This window comes from Cetorhinus maximus, chromosome 17 (assembly GCF_964194155.1).
Source record: "Cetorhinus maximus chromosome 17, sCetMax3.hap1.1, whole genome shotgun sequence".
NCBI lineage: Eukaryota > Metazoa > Chordata > Chondrichthyes > Lamniformes > Cetorhinidae > Cetorhinus > Cetorhinus maximus.
Window position 1 is genome coordinate 34,893,613 of NC_135895.1, and position 25,889 is coordinate 34,919,501.

General features: G+C 41.7%; 1 protein-coding gene across 8 annotated transcripts in view; it reads left to right on the top strand.

Moving 5' to 3' along the window:
- Positions 1-25,889, top strand: part of ccdc24 (coiled-coil domain containing 24) — a 106,514-nt gene that overhangs the window by 44,080 nt on the left and 36,545 nt on the right. For 6 of the 8 annotated variants that reach the window (XM_078560974.1, XM_078560968.1, XM_078560975.1 and 3 more), the window contains 3 exons: positions 4,670-4,837; positions 15,434-15,526; positions 21,244-21,298. In XM_078560974.1, coding sequence (XP_078417100.1) covers positions 4,670-4,837; positions 15,434-15,526; positions 21,244-21,298 — 316 coding nt within the window. The remainder of the gene's footprint in view (positions 1-4,669; positions 4,838-15,433; positions 15,527-21,243; positions 21,299-25,889) is intronic. The other 2 variants (XM_078560971.1, XM_078560973.1) reach the window with 2 other exon arrangements.

Genomic DNA, 25,889 nt, shown 5'->3' on the forward strand with positions numbered 1-25,889 from the left:
ACCCCAGGAAGTCTCATGGCATTAGGTCAAACATGGGCAAGGAAAATTCCCCTCAGCTGATGAATCAGTACTACTCCATGTTGAACACTATTTGGAAAAAGCACAGAGGGTGGCAAGGGCGCAGAATGTACTCTAGGTGGGAAACTTCAATGTCCATTACGAAGAGTGGCTTGGTAATACCAGCACTGACCGAACTGTCCGAATCCTAAAGGACATAGTTGCTAGATTGGGTTTGTGGCAGGTGGTGAGGGAACCAACAAGAGGGAAAAACATACTTGATTTTGATCTCATCCTCTCCAAACTGTCTGCCACAGATGCATCTGTCCTTGACTGTATTAGTAGGAGTGACCGCTGCACAGTCCTTGGGGAGACGAAGTTCCATCTTCATATTGAGGATACCCTCCATTGTATTGTGTGGCACTACCACTGTGCTGATTGGGATGCTAAATTGAACAGGTTTAGCTGCTCAAAACTGGGCATCTGTGAGGCGCTATGGGCCATCAGCAGAAGCAGAGTTGTACTGACCACAATCTGTAACCTCATGGCCTGGCATATCCCCCACTCTGCCATTACCACCAAGCCAGAGGATCAACCCTGGTTCAATGAAGAGTGTAGGAGGGCATGCCAGGAGCAGCACCAGGCATACCTAAAAATGCGTAAGCAGCGTGCAATAGACAGAGCTAAACGATTCCACAACCAGCAATCAGATGTAAGTTCTGTAGTCCTGCCACATCCAGTAGTGGACAATTAAACAATTCACTGGGGAAGGAGGCTATCATCATTCGCAATGATGGGGGAACCCACCCAGCACATCAGTGAAAAAAGTAAGGCATTTGCAACAATCTTCAGCCAGAAGTGCCTAGACAGTACTGAGCACAACCTCCCAGATGTTAGTTAGGAGGATTTTGTAGATTTCAGTTGTCTTTCGGGTACCAAGGTTGATGCCGGGTGGTCAATACCCCTTTCGTTACTTATTGACTTTGTTGCGGTTTGATACAATTGAGTGGCTATTTAAGAGTCAACATGTATGTCAGACCAGGTACGGATGGCAGATTTCCTTCCTTCAAGGGCATTAGTGAATGACAATTGACAATGGTTTCATGGTCATCATTAGACTTTTTATTCCAGATTTTTATTGAATTCAAATTCCATCATCTGCCGTGGTGGGATTCAAACCCGGGTCCCCAGAGCATTACGCTGGGTCTCTGGATTACTACTCCAGTGACAATACAATGCCACCAAGCCACCATCTTCCCCAATCTAAATCCCTTTGAAGTTGAAAGGGATAGAAAAGATTGCCTTTTTCCAAGTAGAAATATCCTAGAAGCCCATGGAATGAAGGGGAAAATGGCATATTGGATGTAGAATTGGCTGTGACAGAAAGCAGAGGGCTGTAGTGAATGGATGTTTTTCAGACTGGGAGGTAGTTAAGTGTAGTTCTCCAAGTGTAAGTTCTGGGTCCATCATTCTCTGAGTAGAGGAGGAATCTGAAGCCAGTCTTTCCATAACAAAAGTTTATTCACATAACCCAGAGAACACAGGCACAGACTGTTTTCCTATCCTTCCACAGGTGGAAACTAGTTCTTATATATACTTAAGAGTAATGCCCTTCCTACCTTTCCTCAATTAGTAATAGTTGCTCTCAGCTCCAACTAGAACATGCACTTCATTGTAACAAGATTGCAACAGCAACATATTATTTTCAACTTTTACCAATGATCTAGGAGCAACACTGTAAGCTTGCAGATAATGAGAAACTTGGCAACATAGTAGATGGTGTTGAGGATAGTTGTAGATTTCCAGAAGACAGATAGCATGATGAAATGGCCAGAAGCACGGCAGATGCAGTTCATTTGAGAAATGTGCTTTGAGTGGACCAATATGGAAAGACAGTATACTGTAAATGGCATAATTTTGATAAGTATTGATGAGCAGAGAAACCTTGGTGTTCATATACACACATCATTAAAAGCTTGAGGACAAGTTGGTAAGGTGGTCATAAAAGCAAATGGGTTACTATGATTTATAAATAGAGGCATATAATATAATAGTTGCGAGATCATGAAAGAACCCTATAAATCACTGGTTAGGCCTCAGCTTGAGCACTATGAACAGTTCTGGGTGCCATACTTCAGGAATGCTAGCTAATATTGGTTTATCACAACTGATGTTGGGTCATCTGGTTAATGGTTATTCAGTTCGTCCCCTCTCCTGTTTTAAACAAGAATTTCAATCAGCTATTCTCCAAACTTGTGGTTCAACATATGTGAAAACTGGTAGCCAAAGCCTCTGTTTTCTCCTCTTGCCTTAATTCAACAAAATTCAACAGATGCATGTCATGAGGGTCCAGTGACTTATCTACAGTATCTCAGTTCTCTGTTTTGAGAATCAATTTATTTTCTATAGTTCAATCTATCAATTGTTTTAAATTCTGCCCTTGTACATTTGTGTTCTCACTCCCATTTGTAAAAAGCAATGCAAAATACCTCTTTAACATTTCTGCCATACCTTCAATCTCCAAAATTAAACTGTCTATTTCTTCTCTAAATGATTTTACACTCTGTATTCTTCTAGTTTCACATGCTTATAACATCCCTTACTAATTACTTCTATCCATGCTCTCCTTCCTCAAAGTGCTAGTAGAGGAATGCTCTAATTGGTTCTCCACTACTGTATTTCAGTCATCTGATAGTTGAAGAGTTCCTATAGTTAATTTTCTTAAACTTAGTCTTAACCTGAGGTTTGTGCTTTGTTCATGTACTACCTCAGTGGCAAGAGTATGAGGCACAAGGCTGGTGTGTATGTATAGGTGTCTCTTGAAATTGAGGCACTGGTCACTTCCCAGCTGCGGGCTGCACCAATTCTGCAATTGTTTAGACAGCCTGGCCTGGCATGGCTTCTGTCATGTGGATTGGTCTTCACAGAATCACAATCACACTGCAGAAGAGGCCCTTCGGCTCATCGAGTCTGCACCGACAAGTGAGAAACACCTGACCTACCTACCTAATCCCATTTACCAGCACTTGGCCTATAGCCTTGAATGTTATGATGTGCCAAGTGCTCATCCAGGTACTTTTTAAAGGATGTGAGGCAACCTGTCTCCGCCACTCTCCCAGGCAGCTCATTCCAGACCGTCACCACCCTCTGGATAAAAATGTATTTCCTCACATCCCCCATAAACCTCCTGCCCCTCACCTTGAACTTGTGTCCCCTTGTGACTGACCCTTCAACTAAGGGGAACAGCTGCTCCCTATCCACCCTGCTCATGCCCCTCATAATCTTGTACACCTCGATCAGGTCGCCCCTCAGTCTTCTCTGCTCCAACGAAAACAACCCAAGTCTATCCAACCCCTCTTCATAACTTAAATGTTTCATCCCAGGCAACATCCTGGTGAATCTCCTCTGCACCCCTTCCAGTGTAATCACATCCTTAGTCTTGGTGGTAAGCACTACTTTACCATTCCCTTAGCATCAATGCTGTTCAATACTTCCCCTCAATCTCCCTGGTTCCTAACGTTCTGTACTGGCACGCAAGAATTATCCTCATTTTCCAGCTTCATTTTATTATAAGTTGATAAATCTCCTGTGGTATTGCTCATGGAGTTGTACGGATTTAGGTTCTTATCTACTGCTGCTTGTGTCTGGTGCTAACCCTGGGGCACCATAACACTGGGACCAAGGAAATGTTGTGGCACCAGTTTGAACAGGAAGTCAGGGCAATTATCAAGGTAGCTCTATCTGGTTAATTTTATAGAATTGATGAGCAACTTGGGATGTTTTGCTACATTAAAGGCACTATATAGATGTAAGTTGTTGTTGGTGAAACAAAATTTCAGAAGGAAGAAAGTTTATGGTAGAACGTGATGAGTAATTTCTGGAACGTTAGTGTAAATGAAGTACTTTAAGGGGAAAGAAGAAAAGACTATCATCGCAGTCCAGTTTTCAAACTAATATCATGTTGGGTACAAACCTAACCCTAGAAAGATAATTTATTCCATAGTTCCTCTGAATTGAATCGTATCAAAGGATCTTAAGGGAATTATTCTGTATTTTTAAAACTGGAATCTTTTCTCCATGTGAGATTGTAAATTGATTTTACTATGTATTAAGTAGGAAACAGAAAAATCATACTGCAAGTGAGGTGCTCTTTTGAAGATAGGGCTGAGTAGAGGAATCTTTCTTTACCTCTTTACTCAGATAGGGTTGTTGACCAAAGGGAGCCTTATTCTGCATTAAACCCAAGAGTCTGGCCAGAGTCGTTGATGTTATTAGATACAAAGATCCTCCATTCCATAGTATTAACATTTTTCACTATGAACATAAAACTTAACATTAAAAAGGTAATAAAGTGCAGCTGTTAGTATGTTGGGTTCTAACTAATTAATTAACTTTACATATTTAATCAGATAACCAGTATTCTTGTGTTCTAGCCATGCTGTGGGATAAGGTACTGTAACACTATGAAATTATTTCCAAATCAATATCTGTTGTAGTGTTTAAAGGGTTTGAGACTCCCAAAAGCTTGAATTGCCCACAGATGGAGAATAAGTATGGAAAAACAGAGATTAGAATAAACCATGTTCCTTAATTGTTACCACAGCCATTCATAAATCTTAGACACTGAAAGCAGCTAGCCTGAGTCTTGATGGATGCATTTTCTTTACTTCAGGGATGAGAATGATGTCCTTTCATCTTACAATCCTGACATTGTCCGTTTTGCCATGGTACAAAGTAAAGCTGGAAGCACCCTGAATAGACCTGCAAGCACAGAGAGTTTGATAGACAAATGGATGGGACTAGGACGCTCTCAAACAAGTAACAACAGTGAGAGTGAAAGGTTGGTACAATTGTATTATATTACAGGTTGGTGTAATAAATTATATGTTATACTTAATATGCCTATTAAATAAGGTTGCATTTTGTTTGTTCTTCTGACCTGGGAATGCTAGAGCCCTCGAGGGCACTTAGATCCAACATATAGTGTGGAGCTGTAAAACATTGGTGAGTTTTTACATAATTTTTCTAGTCTTAGTCCACAAAATGCTTAATTTCACAACTTAATGGAAATTGAATCTGAACCTTTGTTTTGCTAGTCTAGTGCCAAAAACCACTAAGCTACCGAACTCTAGGTTTATGTCAACAGTGTGACTTTTTGTCTATGATTTATGATTGAGATCTGTGAAAATCCAAAGGTCCAATTTAATAAAAACAGAAAATATTGGAAAAACTCAGCAGATCTGGCAGCATCTGTGGAGAGATAAACAGAGTTAACGTTTCGAGTCCGTATGACTCTTCTTCAGTGTCATATGGACTCGAATGTTAAACTCTGTTTTTCTCTCCACAAATGCTGCCAGATCTGCTGAGTTTTTCCAGCATTTACTGTTTTTATTTCAGATTTCCAGCATCCGCAGTATTTTGCTTTTAACCAATTTAATAATTGAAGTTGGTAATCATTTATGCTAGTGTTTATTTTCTATTCATTTTACCCTGTTCCAAGTCTCCCCAGCTAGGTGTCACTGATGACTGGGAGGTATTCTTGTCCACACCTACAAACAAAGGTGCACATTCCTTGCTTTATCGGTGTTTTAGTATAAGGGAAGTTGTGACAGCAGACCTGATGACGTGAATATGATAGATGAAGATCACATTAATTTTCATGTTGTAAGATTTTTGGAAGCACTCAGTTGCAGTATTTCATACTTTAAGTGGTAGTGGTTGAAAGAAGGTATTTGAGCATGATCAACAGCCAGCAGAACCTGATCGGCCACACTTGCAAAATATTGCCAGATCTGCAAGCTCTGGGCAGAATTGGCTTCCCTGGCTCCAGGTCAGCAGACAGCCAGATGGAATAATATGCCACCTTCAAGGACACTGCTACAAATGCAGGACTACTTTCTCTTGTTCAGTGACGTCACTCTTCTTGGTGTTGTAAGCATCTTACTATCTTGCTTCTTATGGGAGTTGACCTACACTGCTTACAGCTTCCTCGCATCTCAGTAATTTGTACTGGATATTTGTGTCCTCCTTAAATCGCTTTGAAGGCAGACTGAGCAAAGTTGGTATAACAAGGTCTGATATGAATAAATAAGTTGCTTTATTTCACAATAAGCTGAACATACAGATTGCAATTATGATTGGGCTCACAGTACAATTTATCTTTGCATAACGTTACAAAATATCAATGGGTCAACTAATTTGACCTAAACAAGAATGCTTCTAACTGTTGTGGCAGCATTTCTATTCTGTTAATCTCTGTGAAACATCTAGTTTCAAACTCCGCCCATCTCGGCCTCTTCCATATCTTTGTGTGTCTCTCTCTCCCTCTCCCCCTCCTATCTCTTTGTCTGTGGATCAAAGGATTTATAAAAAAAAAGGATGTGAGAAGTTTTTTGATTACTTAATATTTTGCTTATTGTTGAGTCTTTGGAGAAAACAACCTCCATTCAATTTAACCACCTTTCAAATAGATATCTTTTTAATTTTGTGAGAACGTACTTTGCTTAAAATATTTAAAATAACACTTTATTTCAAATCCTCTCCTTGGATAAAGGGTTAAAAAAAACCTCGAAATATGGCAGACACCACAGGACTAGCACAACCAGTGAAACCAAAGTTCATCTTTGGGCTTTTACTTCTTCTGGCATACTTTAGTGGGATGGTTCTCTGGAGTCACAAACAGGCTCATCCTCTTTTTAACCAGGTCATGCGGTGCTTGCTCCACTTCATCAGTCATTAAGCAGAGGGCAGGGTGCTAGGCTGCTGTATCACTTGCCTACTTATTCTGTAATTGGTTTTCAAATTCAAACACTGGAATGTTTGCTCCTCTCTGGTGCTTGCTTTTCATTCTCTGCACCCCTGTAACTTTCTCCTGAATCACAGTTTTCACATCCTAACTATGCAAGATCCAAGCTGCACATGTAGCTATAGATAATTATGCTCTGAGCTGATGAAGAAAAAATGGGTGCTATAATCACACCACCTCGGGTCAGTTTTGGGTGGGTTTCTAGTCATTTAGAATTGCATCTAGACTTAATCACATCATCTAATTTATATAAGATCAAATAAAAACCAGAGGGCTGTGGGGAAGGGGAGGTTAGGTTGGGTGCAGGAGAAGCACAGTCTGAGATTATCGAATACATTTCTACAAACCTTAGCAAATGCGCAAGAAAAACTGTATTTTAAAGAACTTTATTAGATCCCTTCGAAACCAATTGGGAAATGTTTCTATTCATTATTCTGAAGTGCACTGATGCCATTTTGTATGCAAGCATCAGTGAGCTGAATTACCAGTTAATTCTGTGTCTTGGAAGAGAAATATTGATAAGGACTCTGGAGGAACTACTTGCTTTTCCTTGAATAGTGTCACCACATCTTTACTGTCCAGCTGAACAGGCAGAACAGGGATATGAAACTTGATTTAATGCCCCAGATCTTCCAGTCCCCCTGGGACCCTCCAAAAATATCTCCAACTCTGAGTTAAAGTTGGAGACCTTGGACTCATTTTAATGGATAGTTATCCAGGAAATGTCAGACTGAAAAAAACCATATCTAACCCCGAGGTAATAATACAACTAACCCAATCACTGTCAATGATCCTCCCCCAAGGCACTCCCCTGACCCCCCCTTGACCCCCTGATTCCCCCTTTGACTCCCCCTCAACCCTCCAACTCCCCATGACCCTGCATCCCCTCTGAACCTCTGACTCTCCCCACGTCCTCCAACTGCTCCCCCCACCCAACCTGACCCAACCGCACCACCCCACCTTGTCCCTTATCACTCTACCTGCCTACCCCCCTGCCACACTGTCCCCATCAACACTGGCACCCTAACTACGTGGCACCCTACCCAGCTGGCACCCTAACCACTCTACCCATCCTATCACTTATCATCCTACCCACCCTGGAACCCTACCTGTTTGGAAGCCCGGGCCAGAAATGCAGAGCTCTGGCGTTGGGTAGGAAAATAGGAGCGGAGCGGCAATCCATTTGCCACTCCTCAGAATATTCGGCCCGAACATCTTATCTAAAGTGGGCACTTCCAAATGTGTATTACTCCCATCAATATTAAAATGGAGTGTTACCCTAGAATATATGCTCAAAACTGAAACTGGGACCTAAAGCTACAGCCTCTAAGTAACATGAATGTTACCATTGTGCCAAGTTTTCAGCATTACACAATTTACTGAAGAGATTCCTGCTTCTCAGTGCTGTAAACGTATTTTCCTTTGTTTGAAAAAAAAGCTTCATGTATAGAAGGGAGAAGGGTTAATTACCAACCACCTGATTTAGTCCAGCAGAAAATCATACAGTTCTTTATCTTTGCATTCTCATTTAAAAATATAATTTTGTTTTTTTAATGTTCCAGCACTAGTTACATAAAACTGCACAGAAATCTTACATTTAGTGAAAGAGTAACGGAATGCGCACAATAGTGTGCACCAGGTCTTCCAAACTCCACATTTAGTGGGAAGCTCACTTGGGAGACCACAATGCCTGGCCCTTCTACAGTGAATACACTCAGCTGAAGATAGAGAGACAACCCTGTTGAATGTAATGTTGAAAGCATACCAGTTTGGTGGAAACCGGGTAGGTGGGTAGGATTCTGCCTTCCGCAATTTCAACTTACTTTCCAAGTGGCAAAGACATCTGCTTTAGCACAGGCATGCCTGGTTCCAATTATGTCATTGGGAACCAACTGCAATTTTAACTCTAGCCTGAGTGGAGAATCTGCTGTAGCTTTCCTACCTGGTGAGAATCAGTTATAGCCTGCCAAAAAGCTATGTTTTTTTTTTTGGCTTTCTTTTTTGGGTCTAGAAAGGGAAAGACTGCTCCATTGATCCCCACAAAGTTTAAGCCTCCCTAGCTCTAGATCATCCCACTCCCTGAAGATGATACACCTGTGCATGTCCCCGCAATCTGATCCTTCCAGCAACTTTGCGTTAGTGGGGCTTTGTGATTTTTCCACCACTCTGTTGTGGGGTGGGGTGAATCAACTGGTGGGATTTGAATGAGACCCTGAAGTTAAAATAGCCCAAGTCTCTTCAACAGTGAGTGGCATTTGCACTCACTGTGCTACCTGACTGACTGTAATTGAAACTGAATCCATGTGGTAGGAGTGGGTGCAGCTGGCAGTGCTTAAGTCATCATTCCTGTATAATGACCTTTGGGAGTGGGTGAGAAAGATCAGTGATGCTTTAAAAAGAATAGAATTAAATTAATAGCTTTTGCTCTTGTATAATTGATATAGTAGGTTTTTTTCCATGGCATTTCTTACTAGCAATTTGGGACATATACCAAAATTACCCGTATGTTATTCACACACAGCTGAACACTACCCCATTTTGAAGTCTAACAAAATGTCTTAAAGGCCGGTGCTATTTTAACACCATAAACAGTCAAATTGGGAGGAGGCAATGGCGTCGTGTTAATATCACTGGACTAGTAATCCAGGCTATGCTTTGGGAACAAGGGTTCAAATCCAATCATGGCAGCTGGTGGAATTTAAATTCAATTAATAAATTTGGAATTAAAAGCTAGTCTTAATAATGGTGACCCATGAAATTATCATCGATTGTTGTAAAAATTCATCTGGTTCACTATAGTGTCCTTTTAAGGGAGGAAATTTGCCATCCTTACTTGGTCTGGCCCCAGACCCTCCGCAATATGGCTGACTCTTGACTGCACTATGAAATGGCCTAGCAGACAACAAATGCTGGCCTTCCCAAGAACAAATAAAGAAGTAAAGCAGTCAAATTTATATATTGAACTTCAGTAGGTTTTACTTGCCAAACCTTATCTAAACATAATTTTTCTCCTCATGCAAATGTTGATTGATGGGCATTGGAAGTCCTGTAACTGGTCATTCTTCATGTGCAATTCAGAGATTATCAGCAAGCAATTTGCCTCAATAGAAGTGATCGCAGTTGAAAATAGTCTTTTAACCTGATGCCCATACATGCATATGCTTTTTTATTGGGGGACTACAGCAAACGAGGTTTGATCGCACACCAAAACTTCCCCCTTAAACTGGACCAGAACTAAAATCGGGACATTTATTTTTGTGACTTGTGTTTTCCTCAGTAGTATATTCTCCTGTACTCCTTGGTGTTTATCTCATCCCCCTTGTGGGATGGAAATGTGTGTAATCAACTATAGGTTTATGACAGTATAGTTCTGTAGCCAACTGTTGGAAGATATATAATAGTCTGAAGATGACTTTCTCCTGTGGAGAAGCAACTGCCTGCTATTCAGCACCTCCCCAGAATGACTGCTGAAATTGAAGACAGTATGGAGAAGCAGATCACAAACATAACCTTCCTTTCCTTGCTGCTTGCCAAAATGATCTCCATTTTACTGGAGGAGTCAGTGGAATCCTGTCAACAGCAAATCTATTCGACAGCACACGCGAGTGTTTACTGATCTCACCCAGAGCTCACATCAGTGTTTACTGTTTCATTGGTCCCAATTAGCTTCCTTTTTGCTATATACATTGTTGTGTCATAACATTTTTTCAAAGTCTGTTTAATTTTTCATGGTACCTGTTGGCTGTAAATTAAGTATTTGTACTAATGCCTAGCAATTTTCAACGAAGGCTACCAAAGAATTCCTATACAAATGAATAGTTTAGTGTTCACCATGTTGTTTCAATTTCTTTTCATTTTTAAAAAATTCTTTTCAGGAGAACTTTCATTAATCTTCTAATGCTAGCCCACTCAAGTGTATCTGGAATTCAGTGATTTGATGGGTACTCATTCAGGCAGTAATCCTTTCTTAATCTCTCTGGTTGTAGCTGTAGATATCTGGGTCCCATCTGCACTGTTTAGTAATGGATCCTTCTTTCTCTTTTTGCTTAATTGCTTCTTAAAATAAATGCCTGTGACATTAGGTGTTTTGAATGTAAACCTGATGATACTTACTCACCAACACCCTTTGAGAAAAAAATTTCAATGTTTAGTATTAAAAAATTGCCACTCAGCTGAATGGAGTTGAGAAAAAGTGCATGTTAACCAATATTTAAGCAATCGTAAGCATTAACCAACTCCAAAATGTTTCCATTATTGCTTAATGATTTAAACCTTGTATCTCATTTGTTAACTAGCCAATCAAGAGATAACTGACCAAAATCAGGGGCAGTTGGGTTTGATTGCTCAGTTCATAGCACCCTTGCCTTTGAATCAGAGGGTTGTGGGTTCATGTCCCACTCCTGGAAACCAAGAACTGTGATTGTACTCGAAAAGAGTTGCAATCTGTGACTGTTGATAACTCGAAAGAGTATCATCCTGGCTAGGGAGCAGGCGAGGGTGGTCAGGGAGCTGACCGCCGCGCGTGATCAGCTCCGCACTGCAATTTCATGCTGGCGGGCCAATTAAGGCCTGCCTGCGTGGATCACGAGCGGTACCTGTGCAGGCGGGGGGAGGAGGGAGAGCCAGCCTGGTGTGCAGTTCGCGCATGTGCACGAAAGAGCACTTCAATCTCCCTGAGACTCAGGGCTGCCTCAGGGAGATTGAAGCGCTTTTTGAAAAATTTAATAAATACAATAAAAATTCAATGAAACATGTCCCATCTCATGGGCAACATTTTCCCCCTGTCGGGGAGAAAGTGCGGGAGCGGGCGTGGGCGGGCGGCCCTCCAGTCGGTGCCCCCGATTGGGGGCGCGCTGCCAATTAAGTGTGGGAGCAGACGTGGGCTGGCCAATTAAGGCCAGTCCAGCATGACATCTGCACGGAAGCGCTATGTGCTTCCTGTGCAGGCGGGGGGAATGCCAAAAGCGGAAGTGTGCTTCTTCGCGCATGCACACGAAGGAGCACTCCGATCTCCATGAGACTAAGTGCTGCCTCAGGGAGATCAGTTCCCAAAGTGAAAACGTTATTCTGTCAAATTGCATTTACCATCCATGTCCCCTCATGTAACAATGTCACATGAGTTGGGACATGGACATAACTTTAAATAAAAGTGAATCTTAATTTTTTAATTCAGTAATGAAACCTCGTCCCGCCCATGGATGAGGTTTCATGCTTTTTCAGGTGGCCACCAGCACTCCCGACCTGCCCGCCAACCTTAAGGTTGGACAGGCAGGTCCATGAATTGGTTCAATTGATTTTAAATGGCCTCAATAGGCTGTTGACAGGTCGGCGGGCTCACAGCTGACTTGGCTGCGCCCCCACTGACCTGAAAATGCAAATAACGTGGGACGACGTCGAGAGTTTCGCCCAATGTCATTCCACATCATTTTACCCGTCAGCGAACGAGCCCCGCCCCCACTTGCCAACGGGAAAATTCTTCCCCATGTGACTGTGTCACATGAGATGGGACATGTTTTTAATTTCAAAAGAAAATTTTTATTTTAATTTGTAATTGCTTTAGGAAAACACATCCTGCTTGTGGGTGAGGTTTCCTAAAAGATGTAAAGGCCGCTTAGCCTTTCAGGTTAATTAGGTCCTTAATAGGCCTTTCAATTATCAGCTGACACTCAGCCGACTCCGGCATGTGCCCGCCGAATGAAATATCACAACGGTGCGCGGTGATGTCGGGACGCACACCCGCTATCATCGCACGCCATTTTACGTTCCGGCATGTCAGGCGCGCGCCCGCACGCCGAATGTAAAATTCTGGCCCTTGAGTCTAACTTGATTTTCAAATTTCTGTGTTTCATTCTCTTGGGTTGTTAATTTATGTATTTCAAAACTATTTACTATTTTCTTGAAGGGTGATTTTCACACAGAACAGAAAACACCTCTTTGTCCTTTTGTCTATGACATCTTTGGCAATCTCTTCTTTGCCTCCACCTATCACTGGCCCTCTATCCAGCTCTACCTGTCCCAACCCCCTCAACCAGCTTATATTTCACCTCATTTCTATTTTTCCTCAGTTCTGATGAAGAGTCATACGGACTTGAAATGTTAACTGTATTCCTCTCCGCAGATGCTGTCAGACCTGCTGAGTTTTTCCAGCTATTTTTATTTTTATTACAGAAGAGGTATACTTGCATTATAACCCAGCCTGGCCTTTGTTGGGTTCTCTGATAACAGCATCTTTTGCCTTTATTTCAATTGTTTCAACCTTCCTATGTTCTGTAAATCTGTCACACTTTTCTTTTGGCATTTATTTTCTTGCCCCTTTTTCTTTCTCCTTCCGTTCTTAGGTTTTTTGTTTCAATTTCTTTTAATCTTTTTCATATCTTTCAGTTTATGCTTACCTCATTTCTTTTTCTGTCCGAAGGTGCCATCACCTTTCCTTTTCTCTTCCATTGCCTCTTTCTTTCTACTTTTTTCCTGTTTCTCATCACTCAAGACACATCAGCAGCTCTATTTTTGTCCACCTAGCACTTTCATTTAAGGCTGTTCAGTCAGTATCTGGTCTGAAAAATAGCCTGCCTTAAGCCAAGAGGAACACAGGAGGCTGGTACGTGATTAAATCAGTGACCCTGTACTCATTATGCAGTCAGCCGTGTTCTACTGCTCAAACCCTAAGGCAATATATTCCATTTTCCTCATACTTGCTAATGTAACTCTCATTGCTACTACTATGGAAGCTCAAAGCAGATGGACCTGATCTTCTGACTGCTTAATGCAGTGATTAATAGCCTTGTGCTGTAATGTCCAGCCCCTTACCAAAATAAATTAATTTAGCTGATATTTTTAAAATCTGTAATGTTTAGTATTTTTCTCAGGTCATTCACTATCATATGATAATGAAGCAAAATATTTTGTGCTTGTATTTTAAAGTAGCAGCAATGTGTCCTGTCATGTTAAGTTCTAGTGTGAAAAAATTGTAAGTAGTCAGTTCTTCAACAACTGGTAATACATTCTAGTGCTGCAGATTAACTTCAAAAGCAGAAGAGTGATTTTTAGCTCCCCCACTTGGCTGGGTGGAGCGTGAGTGCAACTGGAATGGGTCAGTTTCCTGCCAAATATTGCCAAATCAGTTGCATTTAAATCCTGAGAAACACTGGTAAAGCTGTACATCCACTGGTGAAATTGTACATCCTTTGGTTAGGTTGCTCTTGGAGTATTGCACTGCATTATTGTTGTGCTTCCTGGATCACAGCTGACTCAAGAAGCATGGTCAGGAGAACAGTGAGGAGTTAATGGAATCTTTTGATAAGTGTTTCAGTAAAAAAAGAGACATTTCAGATGGGTCTTATGGAGGCATAGGAGACATTTGACAAGACCAAGAAAGTAAATCTAAACAGTGCTTTAAAATGTGGCGAAATAGGATTAAAGTATGTACCTCTGATTTGGCGCTAGCACTGCTCAGACAGGATTAGCCAAATAGCCTCCTTTGATGCTTAAATTTATGATTCTGTGATATGCGAGAACAGCAGGACAGGTGGACACAGGTTCCAGATTGTGAAAGGCAAATTAGAACGAAAAGCAGCAAGTATTTCTTTATACATAGGATGATCAGAAGCTGAAACAGGTCACTAGGAAGGGCAATTGATGCTAGGATACTGGATCCCTGTAATAGGAAGATGGTAGAGCTGGTAATCTTGAAGGATGATATCAAATGAGCTGAAGGACATTCTGCATCTAAATCTATTTTGTGGACTTTTTTTTGTTCATAGGATGTGGGCATCACTGGCTAGGCCAGCATTTATTGCCCATCCCTAATTGTCCTTGTTCAGAGGGTATTTAAGAGTCAACCACATTGCTGTGGGTCTGGAATCACATGTAGATCAGACCAGGTAAGGACAGCAGATTTCCTTCCCTAAAGGACATTAGTGAACCAGATGGGTTTTTACAACAATTTATGATATTCTAATTATAATTAAGTTGATTGAAGTAGCTGTGAGCCTTTCTTCCTAGGCAGAGGTTATGAGAAGTGATGTGTATGCAAAGTTGCAGAAGCAGTTTCATCTGCTTTGATTTTCCTTTTATTTTATACTCAGGTAGAAAAGTAGGATTTCAGCTGAAATCTTCAATGGAATTCAGTTTTATTTCTCTGAAAAACTATTACTGTACTATTGATTGGCATGTAACCATGTGTTTGTAATATTCTACAAGCCTTATGCTGCTGTAAAATTTCTCGCCCTGAGATTGGAGTGATGTACCTGAGGGTCATTGGGTCATTTAACGTTGCCTCATTTTCAGAGATTGTGGTTAAAGGCTGCATTACAGAATTTCTGGACTTAGCTGCAATCAAAGGAAAATTGAGCAGCAGACTTAATGGTAGATCAGTTGCCATTATGTGACTTAGTGTAATTATGTCCAAAGGGGCCAAAAGGTTCAGATCAATCCCAATTCCTTGAGCATTATATTGGAGTGACATCACAAAGCCAACATATGTGAAATAATGTTTTAAGGAGACTAGATTCAGAGAACAGTTAAGATAATTCTAATTGTGTAAGTCCAGGATTTTGTTAGAAGTTAAGGGAGAAAATATATGTAGATTTTCAGAAAAATATTGTCCTTAACTTTGACTCCTTCCTCTTCCAGTCTTTCAGCTCTTTCCAACTGCAAGGATAATATAGATGCCATAAAAGACAAGATTAATGTTAGAAACATTGATGAGGTTGTGGCACATTTACAGTGAGTACCATTTCCCTTTTTTTAAAGTCTTCATTGTCTACTAAAATGTTATCAAAAAGCCACAATGTGAGTGGAGAAAAATTTGGTCTTTGTTGTTTTTCATTTTTGCTAAATGATAAAGGGGAAGTCCCAATTATGATATTTTGGAACCTTTGTTAAAACTGCACTATTTTGGATGATGATGTGCATGTATATCATTATGTGGAAGTTTAGAAGATTCCCAAGTAGAGGCTTGCTGTTGCCTTCACCAGGGAAGGAAGAGAACCTGCCCACTCTTTAAAAAGTGCACCCCATTTTCTTTTTCTGAGAGTTTATCCCAAACTCGCAAATTGAGGCTTTTAAAGCAAGGTCTCGTATAAGAACAACATCTACTGCTTGATTCATACATCTTGATTAATAAATTAGTTTTTCCAGGCCATTCACGTGGATCTCCTAGAACTAGCTGCAAAGCACTATTGGTAGATGCTTGCAATCGGGTAGCTTGCCTGTGCTCTTAGCCAGAATGGTGTCCATTTTAAGGGGGGGGGGGGGGGGGGGGGGGTCCTCAGCAAAGGAAGGAAAGGGTTCATTCTTTTTAAAGTTCAAAGGAAGTTAAAAATACATGTTCTCTTGAGAAAATTGTCCAGAATTTAAAATTAACAGTGTACAAATTATATATATTTTTTAGCCGTTCACAGGGCGTGGGTGTTGCTAGCTAGGCCAGCATTTATTGCCCCTCCCTAATTGCCCTTGAGAAGGTGGTGGTGAGCCACCTTCTTGAACCACTGCAGTCCCTGTGGCATAGGTACACCCACAGCGCTGTTAGGGAGGGAGTTCCAGGATTTTGATCCAGCAACAGTTCCAAGTTGGGATGGTGTGTGGCTTGGAGGGGAACTTACAACAAGTTATACTGCATTGTTACGACTGACAGTATGTGGATGTGGGGCAGAAGGAGAAATGTGGTCGTGCTCATGCTTACTGATGTTCTTGGGTGGGTGACGAGTGTGGGGAAGAGCGAGGAACATGATAAAATGCTCATACTTACTGATACTCTTGGGGTGCATGAGCTAAAATGCACCAGTGAAATATTTCAAAATGACTAGGGGAAATGGGAAACTGAAATTCCAACAGCAATTGGCCTGTTGCTTGAGGCAGAAGTCTCGAGCATAGATCACACTTGAGTCTAGACAAATCACTCTGTTTCAAAATATAATTTCACATTGATGAAGTTGAGGTGCATGCCTTGTCAGGAATATTTCTTTGGGCTTCAGTCTGTGCTAAGGTGTCATATTGCAGAGTTGAGCCATTTTCAGTGCACAGGCAAGTTCCTGCACGTCCAGGTAGAATGTGACTTTATATGTTTATTCATTCATGGTTTGTGGGCATCTCTGGCAAGGCCAGCATTTATTGCCCTTGAGAGATGGTAGTAAATTGCCTTCTTGAACTGTTGCAGTCCATGTGGTGTAGGTACACCCACAGTGCTGTCAGAGAGAGATTTCCAGGATTTTGACTCAGCAGCAGTGAAGGAATGGTAATTATTGTTCCAAGTCTGGATAGTGTGCACTCAGAAGGCAACATGCATGTGGTAACCTGCCAATAAACCGAGTCCATTGTTGAGCTAATGTGATGATAAGCTAATAAAGATGAAAAACAGGGAGGAGTTCTGTAAAGGTCAAACTGCTGTTAATTCAACTTCTTCAATGCTGAGGTTTAACTGTTCTCAGTATCTTAATGTTCCAAGTAACATGCACAGTATATCTGATTATCTAACCAGATGTAAAGAAGTTATGTTAGTTTTCGTTTTAAATGAGCACCAAGTAGATTGCAGTCAGGAACTCATTTTTATCACTATTATGGTATCATCTGTTCTTAGTTGTAGCATCATTAAAGTATTTGGCAACAGCATGGAAATTATGTTGAATGATTCATTTTAGATTAAACTAAACCTATTTAACAAGTCAATGATTAGGTCGTCTAAATTTATACTATAAACAGGTCAGGTGAACTACATGTTAATCACAACTAATAACATTAATCAGGATTGAAACTCTTTCGAGTTATCAACAGTCACAGATTGCAACTCTTTTCGAGTACAATCACAGTTCTTGGTTTCCGGGAGTGGGACATGAACGCACAACCCTCTGATTCAAAAGCGAGGGTGCTATGAACTGAGCCACAGCTGACACCTCTTAATCAGGATTGACCTGAACACAGCGATTCAGTGTGCTAATTAGTGCTGGCAATTATTTCGGGGAGAGCATCGGCTATTGATGCATAATTAAAGCTGGAGGCGGTGTGCATAACTTTTGTATGTTGTTTGTAGGCACCTTGACCGTGCTTCTCACCTGTATCAGTGAGTGGCTTGAACTAGCCTAATTGTTGGATCTCATTCGCATGCAGCTAGCAAGCTGCAAACACTGAACGGGTACTGTTATTGTCTCTTAAATAACCACATCATTGCGAAATTTCTAGCCAGAGCAAAAGCCAATGAGAAAATTCTAAATCTGAAAGGTGACACAGAAAATATAAAAGATCTTCTTCCCACTATTCGTGCATGATTTATAACATATAAGAATGATCCTTTAATTCAGTATAACATGAATAAATACTGAGAGTTTGGTTATAAGTGTGTTGTAGTCCATAGGAGAAACCCAACTATGTTTAAATCTCATTATATTGGCTGTTGCCAAGTGTAATAGCTGCCATGTGGATTGTACAGAGCTTCCCGGCCTCACCAAAGGAATGCAAACAGTAAATTAAAAGTGCCAGACTCCGAGAGAATTCCAGGCAGAAACCCTGTTTTAGCAACAAAGAAACTTCTGTTATTGTAAAATGAGGCACACATTCTGAAGTGAGCGTCAGAGACTGAGGTCAGATTGAGGCAGAGAATTAAAATAACAGGCCTCCTACACTGTTCTAGTGAAAGTGAAGGTGAAGATAAACTTGAGGAACAGTGCCTCATCTTTTGACTAGGACTTTGCAGCTTTTCAGACTCAACACAGTTCAACAACTTGATATCATAATCACAGCCCCCATTTTTCCTCTCAACAACTGCTGATAATGATTCTGCTGTTCCCATCTCTTCTAGACTCATCTTTTGTTTCTTTACTTGTCCCATTGCCATCTCCTTTTGCCTTGCAGTATCATCCCTTTTGACATTTAATCAGCCCTGCCTTTCACCTAATTACATTTTGCTCTTGTTCCTCCATCCACTCCCCCCACCAACCCCTTTGCCTGCCTCTGTTCTAGCATAACCACATTCCTGACTTTTTCCAGTTCTATTACAAGGTCATTGACCAGAAATGTTAACTGTTTCTCTCTCCACAAATACTGCCTGAACTGCTGACTATTTTCACCATTTTCTATTTTTATTTATGATCAAATACCTTGTCCATTTCAAACCAGATATGATTGTTCAAATTGCTTATCGTTAATGATTCTCCTTCCTCGGCTTCCACACCTACTCAGACATCTCAGTGCACAAATGCAAATATTAGAAGATATTGCAGCACAACTATTCACAGTCTAACCTTCCCAGGGTAAGCAAGACAGGCTGGGTGCACATTGAACAATGCGAGAAGGATTAAAATGGTGAGGAGCACTGTAATAGTCCCCGTGATACATCATAAAATAGCCAGATTATTTCATATTGTTGTCATGCATCTTGCCCCACCCCCCCCTTAACTGATCTTTGAGGGCAGTCCTTGACTGCTTATCTCATTCTTCTACAATCACTCTAGATCAGCTTATTAGGAAGTATGCCAAATGGACAAAGGGACAAAACCTGCTAATTTTTCCTATTCCAGTGCTCCAAATTAGAATCTGACTTTGTGTTTTATGCAACACTTTGTTTACTGCCTTTGTCCAGTTTTTCTGTCTATTTTTCTGTACATAGAATGATGGAAATATTTCAAAAAATGCAGCTACTTTTTGTTCTCTTGGTGCTGAATTACTTTACATTCACTTTGCACTCTCTTTTCACCCTGTTTCTTTTTGTTTCCTTCCTTTTTCTCTCTCTTTAGCTCCATTACAATATCAAATATCTGTGGTATACATGTTGTAGTATGTACTTTGGAGTGCATACCTCACTGCCGGCATCATGACATCTCCAGTATGTCTCTTGGTGTTAATGTCCTAGTGCTGTTGTAATGGCCTGTGCATGCAAAATGCAACCCAAAATGTAGATTGCATAACATCAATATTATACTGTGCAAAAATCATTCATATTGTATAATTATTGCAATTGCCTTTACCATTTTCAGCTCATTGCATGATCCAGCAGCATTTTGAGATTCCAGTAAGGCTTAAAGGGGCATTCAAAAATAACATGCATTTATCTACTACTTTTAAGCTAGTAGAAGTCCTAAGGAACTTTGCAGGAACATTATAAGACAGAATCTGACAGCAAATCACACAAGGAGATAAATGAAAGATGACCAAAAGCTTGGGCAAAGGGATATACGTTTTAAAAAGGGCCTTAATGGAGGACAGAGGTAGAGAGATTTAGGAAGGGAGTTTTAGAGCTTAGGATCTAGACAGATGGAGAAATGGCTATCACTGTTGGTACAAAGATAATCAAGGATGTACAAGAGGCCAGTTTAAGAGGAACATAGAGTTCTTGGAGGGTTGTAGAGCTGCAGGTGGTTACAGGGATAGGGTTGAGACTTTGGATGGACTAGAGCATAAGAATGAGAATTTTAAAATCGAGGCTTTGTTAAAACTATTGTAGGTCAGCGAGCACAGGGGCGATGGGTGAACATACCTATACTTCAGAATAGTATTGCTGAGAAAAAAGGAATTTTTTTGTCAAAGCTTCTCATCTTGCACCCATCAGCACAATTTCCAAGAAAATACCAATGTCAGGGGAAACAACATCGAGAAGAGAGTGCTGATTGGTTAGCAAGTGAGCTCTGAGTGGTAGAGGCATTGCCATGGAGAATGCAGCAGTGGATGGTGACTGAAAGTTAACTGCCAAGCATTGTTTGCAATTTAAACCAAGCAGCTTTACTGATTGGTCAAGACATTGCCCTGGGGAGTGAACCAGCGAATGGCTATCACTTATAATTGTTTAGCTGAAACAGGCACATTGTGTGTACGCAGGGCCTTGTGTATTAATATATGCAGCTTCCAGTACACGCAAATGTGCCACACTGTGAGCCTGACTGATGATCTCAAATTGGTTGTCAGCATGATTCTTAGCACACTGAGTATTACTTAGCAAATGTTGTCCAATCACGGAATCACATCTAATGTTGGACACTGTGTTTTGAGTTTTACAAGCATGGGCTGGTTGGGTACAGTCCATACCTTGCCCATTGCGAACAGCGGAAGTTACATGTGTTTGATACAATCCGCAAGTCTTTGGGAAGGCAGTAAACATGCTGGTTCTGGGGGGCAGTGGAGTGAGGGGGGCGGGGTGGTGGGGTATGCAATAGTGAGGGCACAAATCGAATAAAAACATGCATATGCCATCATATTTATGTTGTTGGAGTTCAGAGTGCCAGTCAATGGCATCTAATTATCCAAGTTAGTAGGAGCTCAAATTAATCAGCAGTATTTATTATTGAACTTTACCTAACTATGGAAATCTGAGATGCACAAAGCAGATTGAGGTTCTCCAAAAGAATTTGGACAGTTTATACTGTATCTTTCAATGAGAACCTGAGTACGTCAGCCACATGTTTGGATATTTTGAGGAGTGCTTTTAAGTTTTAAAGATATGTATGTATCTTTTACAGATTCATTTTACAAGAGGAATCCAATACTTTGGAGAAACATATCCAGTTCTTACAGGTAAAGAGTCTTTAAAAGATCTGGTACAATTCATTAGTTACATACCTTATGATGCTGATTCATTTGGCTCTAAATTCACCTCTAAGGCCTTATTCACAAATCTTTTGGAGATTTGAAAAAAAATTCCCATTTTCTCTGCAGCTTGTCTAAAGAAATAGGATTGTCTGCAACAATTTCACAAATTTACAAAAAGTTGTTTTTCAGTTAAGTGGCAAGAATAAGGATGAATGAGGTGCCACAGCTATTGGGTAAATGTTGACTCTTGAGACCATTCCTGGTATTGGATATTTAGACAAATAGAGAGGGAATGGGAATGGAGAAGATGAAAGAGATTCCAGAAATATCTCACACTGATTTAAATAAATAGAAGAATGCAGCAATGCTTACATATTCAGTTCATTTTGCTTCAGTTCTATCCAACAGGCCAAATGTGTAATACTACTGCCACGAAATGTTAGATACAGAAATTTGGAGACTGTCTGGGAGTGTAATTTGTGTCACAGTGAATTACGTAATGGTAATACATTTAACATTTCAACATCATTTTATCCTGATACAGTGATTCCCAAATTTTCTCCTGTTGTCACTCCAAAATGCCTAATTTGATGTGACCACAGAGTGAAAAGTTGGTACGAGAGTTGTTGAGCAGCAGGGGCATTCAATGTGGGGCCTTCAGTCGTTGAGTGGGGGGTGGGGGGGGAGTCTTGATTTTTAAGCAAGGACTGGGGTGGGGCAACAACAGGATTGTAACCTTCAATGTTCGATTATTAAAGTGCACGCTAACTTTAAAAGCGTGAAATTTGTGTGTTTTTAAACTATTTTGTGAAAATATTACCTTACTCACTGGGCCTAATGAGACACATGGGTGTTATGTGGACCAGTATGCTAAATTCCCTCCTCTCCCAGCGCACTGCAAGCCAGAGAAAAAAAGATTGGGTGTGCTCAAGGTAGACACTGAGACTGTCTGTGCGAAACTTATTTATTCCCTCCCCTTCCAAAGAACTGCAAGCCAGGAAAAAAAACATTTGGATCCACGTAGCATAGCACCTCAGAACCGTTCCCAGGACTTTCCCGACAGAGTTTCTGTTTCACAGCCACCATTATGTAATCTTAATGTAATTAGCATAAATTGTATAAACACCAATAGCCATTTTGGTTGTGTTTGCTTCAGATCAGAGATTTCAGATCAATTTAAATCTGATCAGGAAGTATGCTGCCTGATGTCAAGGTTATCAGATCCTTGAGGGTGGATGTCCTGCCTCTGAGAGCTGCTGGCCAAGCCAAGACCACCGGGGGTAGTGGCCACTGGTGGTATTGCAGGAGGCTTGGGAGGAGGGACATTGCTGGAGACCCAGGTAAATGGGGGGTAGGGGGTCTAGTCAGACAGGCCCCAGTGAGCAGTGGTGAGGGGAATTAAAGGGTGGATGGTTGGTCTTCCTAGAGGCATGGCCCTTGCCACTGACTACAAGAGGAGGGCACCCCTACTCAATCTGCAGGCAGGCCACCAGCTGTTACTGGGTGGCCTGCCCCCACGACATGAGAAGGCAGAACTATATCTTCCTGCCCTGGACTTAATTGAAGGGAGTCAGGAAGGTGACTGCTCTCTAACGCATGCCTTTCCACCTAATTAAGCACCTCTCAGACTGCACCCTTAAGTTCCACCCCTCAAGTATACTACAGGTTGTCTATCCACTGCACATCATTTTTAATCATATTTCTACCAATAGGATTTCCCCAAATCAAGGGCCAGGCTAATTCAGATAGTGGAATTTTGCTTCCCGCCATCTGAGGAATTGGCGGCAAACACAGCCGCACCCATACAGCCTGCTCCGCAGTCATTTCACACTCCAATGAGCATTAATTGGCTGGAGGCAGGACATCTGTCCCTCAGTCAGGAGGAAGTCCTGCCTCAGAGAGCTGCTGGCCAATCAGATTGGCCAGCAGCTCTCTAGCCCCTGCAATGCCAGAAACTGGAATAGACAGGACTAGGACTATAAGCATTCCATAGAGCCTCAGTACTGGGAGTCCAGGACCAGGTAAGTTTTGGGGGTCTTCGACCAGGCAGGGTAGGTGAGGCCTGGGGGCTGGACAAAGGGACGGTTGGGGTGTCAATGGAGAGGCTGGGGCAAGGGGGGAGGGGCTCCCCACAGTGGTCAGACCTTTAAGGGAGGCACTTGGTATTAAAAGGAAGCTGCTGATGGTGGGCTCCCCTTTTCCAGGGTTAATTTTCAGGCTTCCCTCCCACCCCTGAACTTCTGCCAGCTGAAAATTGAGGCTGGGCAGGAAACAACCCTTAAGTGGTCAATAATTGGCCACTTAAGGGCCTCAATTGAGGCAAGGGCAGCCTGGGCCTCACCTGACTCGGTGTAAAATTGCAGAGAGGTCAGGGCAGGCAGCAGTGCAGTGGGAAGGCCATCCAAAGGGTTTTATGGTCACCCCCCGCAGCCCCTCCACCATCACCTCCAAACCCACCAACGGGGGAACATAGAATTCTGCCCAAAATCAAGCTCTTCTTGTAGATCAAATATTTTCCTCAAGGATGAAACAGGAAAATTATAGAATATTACAGCACTGAAACAGGTCATTTGGTCCAACAAGACTGCCCCAGTATTAGATGATCCATCTCCAACAAGAGAGAATCCAACCATCGCCCCTTGATGTTCAATGGCATTACCATTACTGAGTCCCCTACAATCAACATTCTGAGGGTTACCATTGACCAGAAGCTGAACTGGACTAGCCATATAAATACAAGAGCAGGTCAGAGGCTAGGAATCGTGTGACGAATAACTCACCTCCTGACTCCCCAAAGCCTGTTCACCATCTACAAGACACAAGTCAGGAGTGTGATGAAATACCCACCACTTGCCTGGATGAGTGCAGCTCCCACAACACACAAGAAGCTGGACACCGACAAGGACAAAGCAGTCCGCTTGATTGGCACCACATCCACAAACATTCACTACCTCCACTACTGATGCACAGTAACAGCAATGTGTACCATCTACAAGATGCACTGCAGGAATTCACCAAGGCTCCTCGGACAGCACTTTCCAAACCCACGACCACTACCATCCAGAAGGACAAGGGCACCAGATAGATGGGAACACTACTACGTGCAATTTCCCCTCCAAGTCGCTCACCATCCTGACTTGGAAAGATATCACCATTTCTTCACTGTCGCTGGGTCAAAATCCTGGAACTCCCTTCCTAACAGCACCGTGGGTGTACCTACACCACATGGACTGCAGCGGTTCAAGCAGGCAGCTCACCACCACCTTCTCCAGGGCTACTAGGGATGGGCAATAAATGCTGGCCCAGCCAGCGAAGCCCACATCCCACGGATGAATAAAAAAAAATTCTCCTGCTCTTTCAGTGTTCCCTTTAATATTCCTGTCCTTCTGAATTATGATAGTTCCACATGATTAGAACAAGTGAGCCTTGTTTACTGGAAAGTACCACTTTTGTAATGAAACTCCCCACCCCTTCTTTTCCCCCACCCACCAACACCCCTCCAAGAGTCCTGAAGATTGCTAGCTTAGTAGTGTCTGGGAAAACAGACATTTTGCCTGTTCTGTTTAATGCACCTTGTAAAGTACTAGTTTTAAAATCTCACCAAACTGTGAATGGTTTAGAGCGCACACGTGCGCAGGCAAAACGTATTTATCACCTGTCCTTACCTCTTTCTCACATCTGTACAGAAATGTTGTTTTTGTTTGCAACTTTCTGTTCTCATAATACTATTTATTGTCATCTAACCTGACAACATGAGCAAACTTGGATATACAGCTCTATTCCTTTATTTAGGCCATTTATAGATACAGTAAAACATTGAGGCCCCAGTACATATTGTGGCGGACGAATACATATCCATGATCTCTACTCTTGGTCAGTTAACTTGAGGGTTATTTAAAGATTTCTTTCTTATTACTTGTGACTGGCCAACCCATTTATTTCTTGAGTATGAATAATTCTAATGTTACTGAGTAAGAACCTTCCATTGCAATTGAACTTCCACTTCCAAATTTATTGAAGTGAATTTTAACACCTAAGAAAAGGTGGGTTGGGAGTTGGGGTGTAATTAAAATAAAGAATCTATTGATCCAACCTGAATCTGGCTCCTATGTGCCCACTTTCATTTTTGACAGAAGTGCATTTAGACGGTTGCAAGTTACCACAATCGGGACCTTAATTAGTGCAGGCAGGTAATTATTACTGGAATTAACATCCTAATGAGACATTAAGGAGGTCTTTTTGCATTGAATTTAACATTTCCTGCATGGATTTCCTGGTGCTTAGAAGACCCATCAGCTGAAGGGATCCAGGAAGGGCCAGATAGAGCACTGCTTGTGGGCCAGAAGGAGGAAGAGTGATTCCACAACCCACCCCAATCCTTCAAGAAAATCTGCTTCCCTCCCAACAATCAACCTTCCCGCAATCCAATACCTCCTGTCTCCATGATCTCCACTCCTGACCTTCCGCCCATCATTTCTACCCACCCCCTCCCCTGACCAGCAGATCACAACTTCCCCTTTCCCCCCCACCACCCCCCCACCATGCCCTTTCATCTGCAATCTGTCCTCCCCTCAAC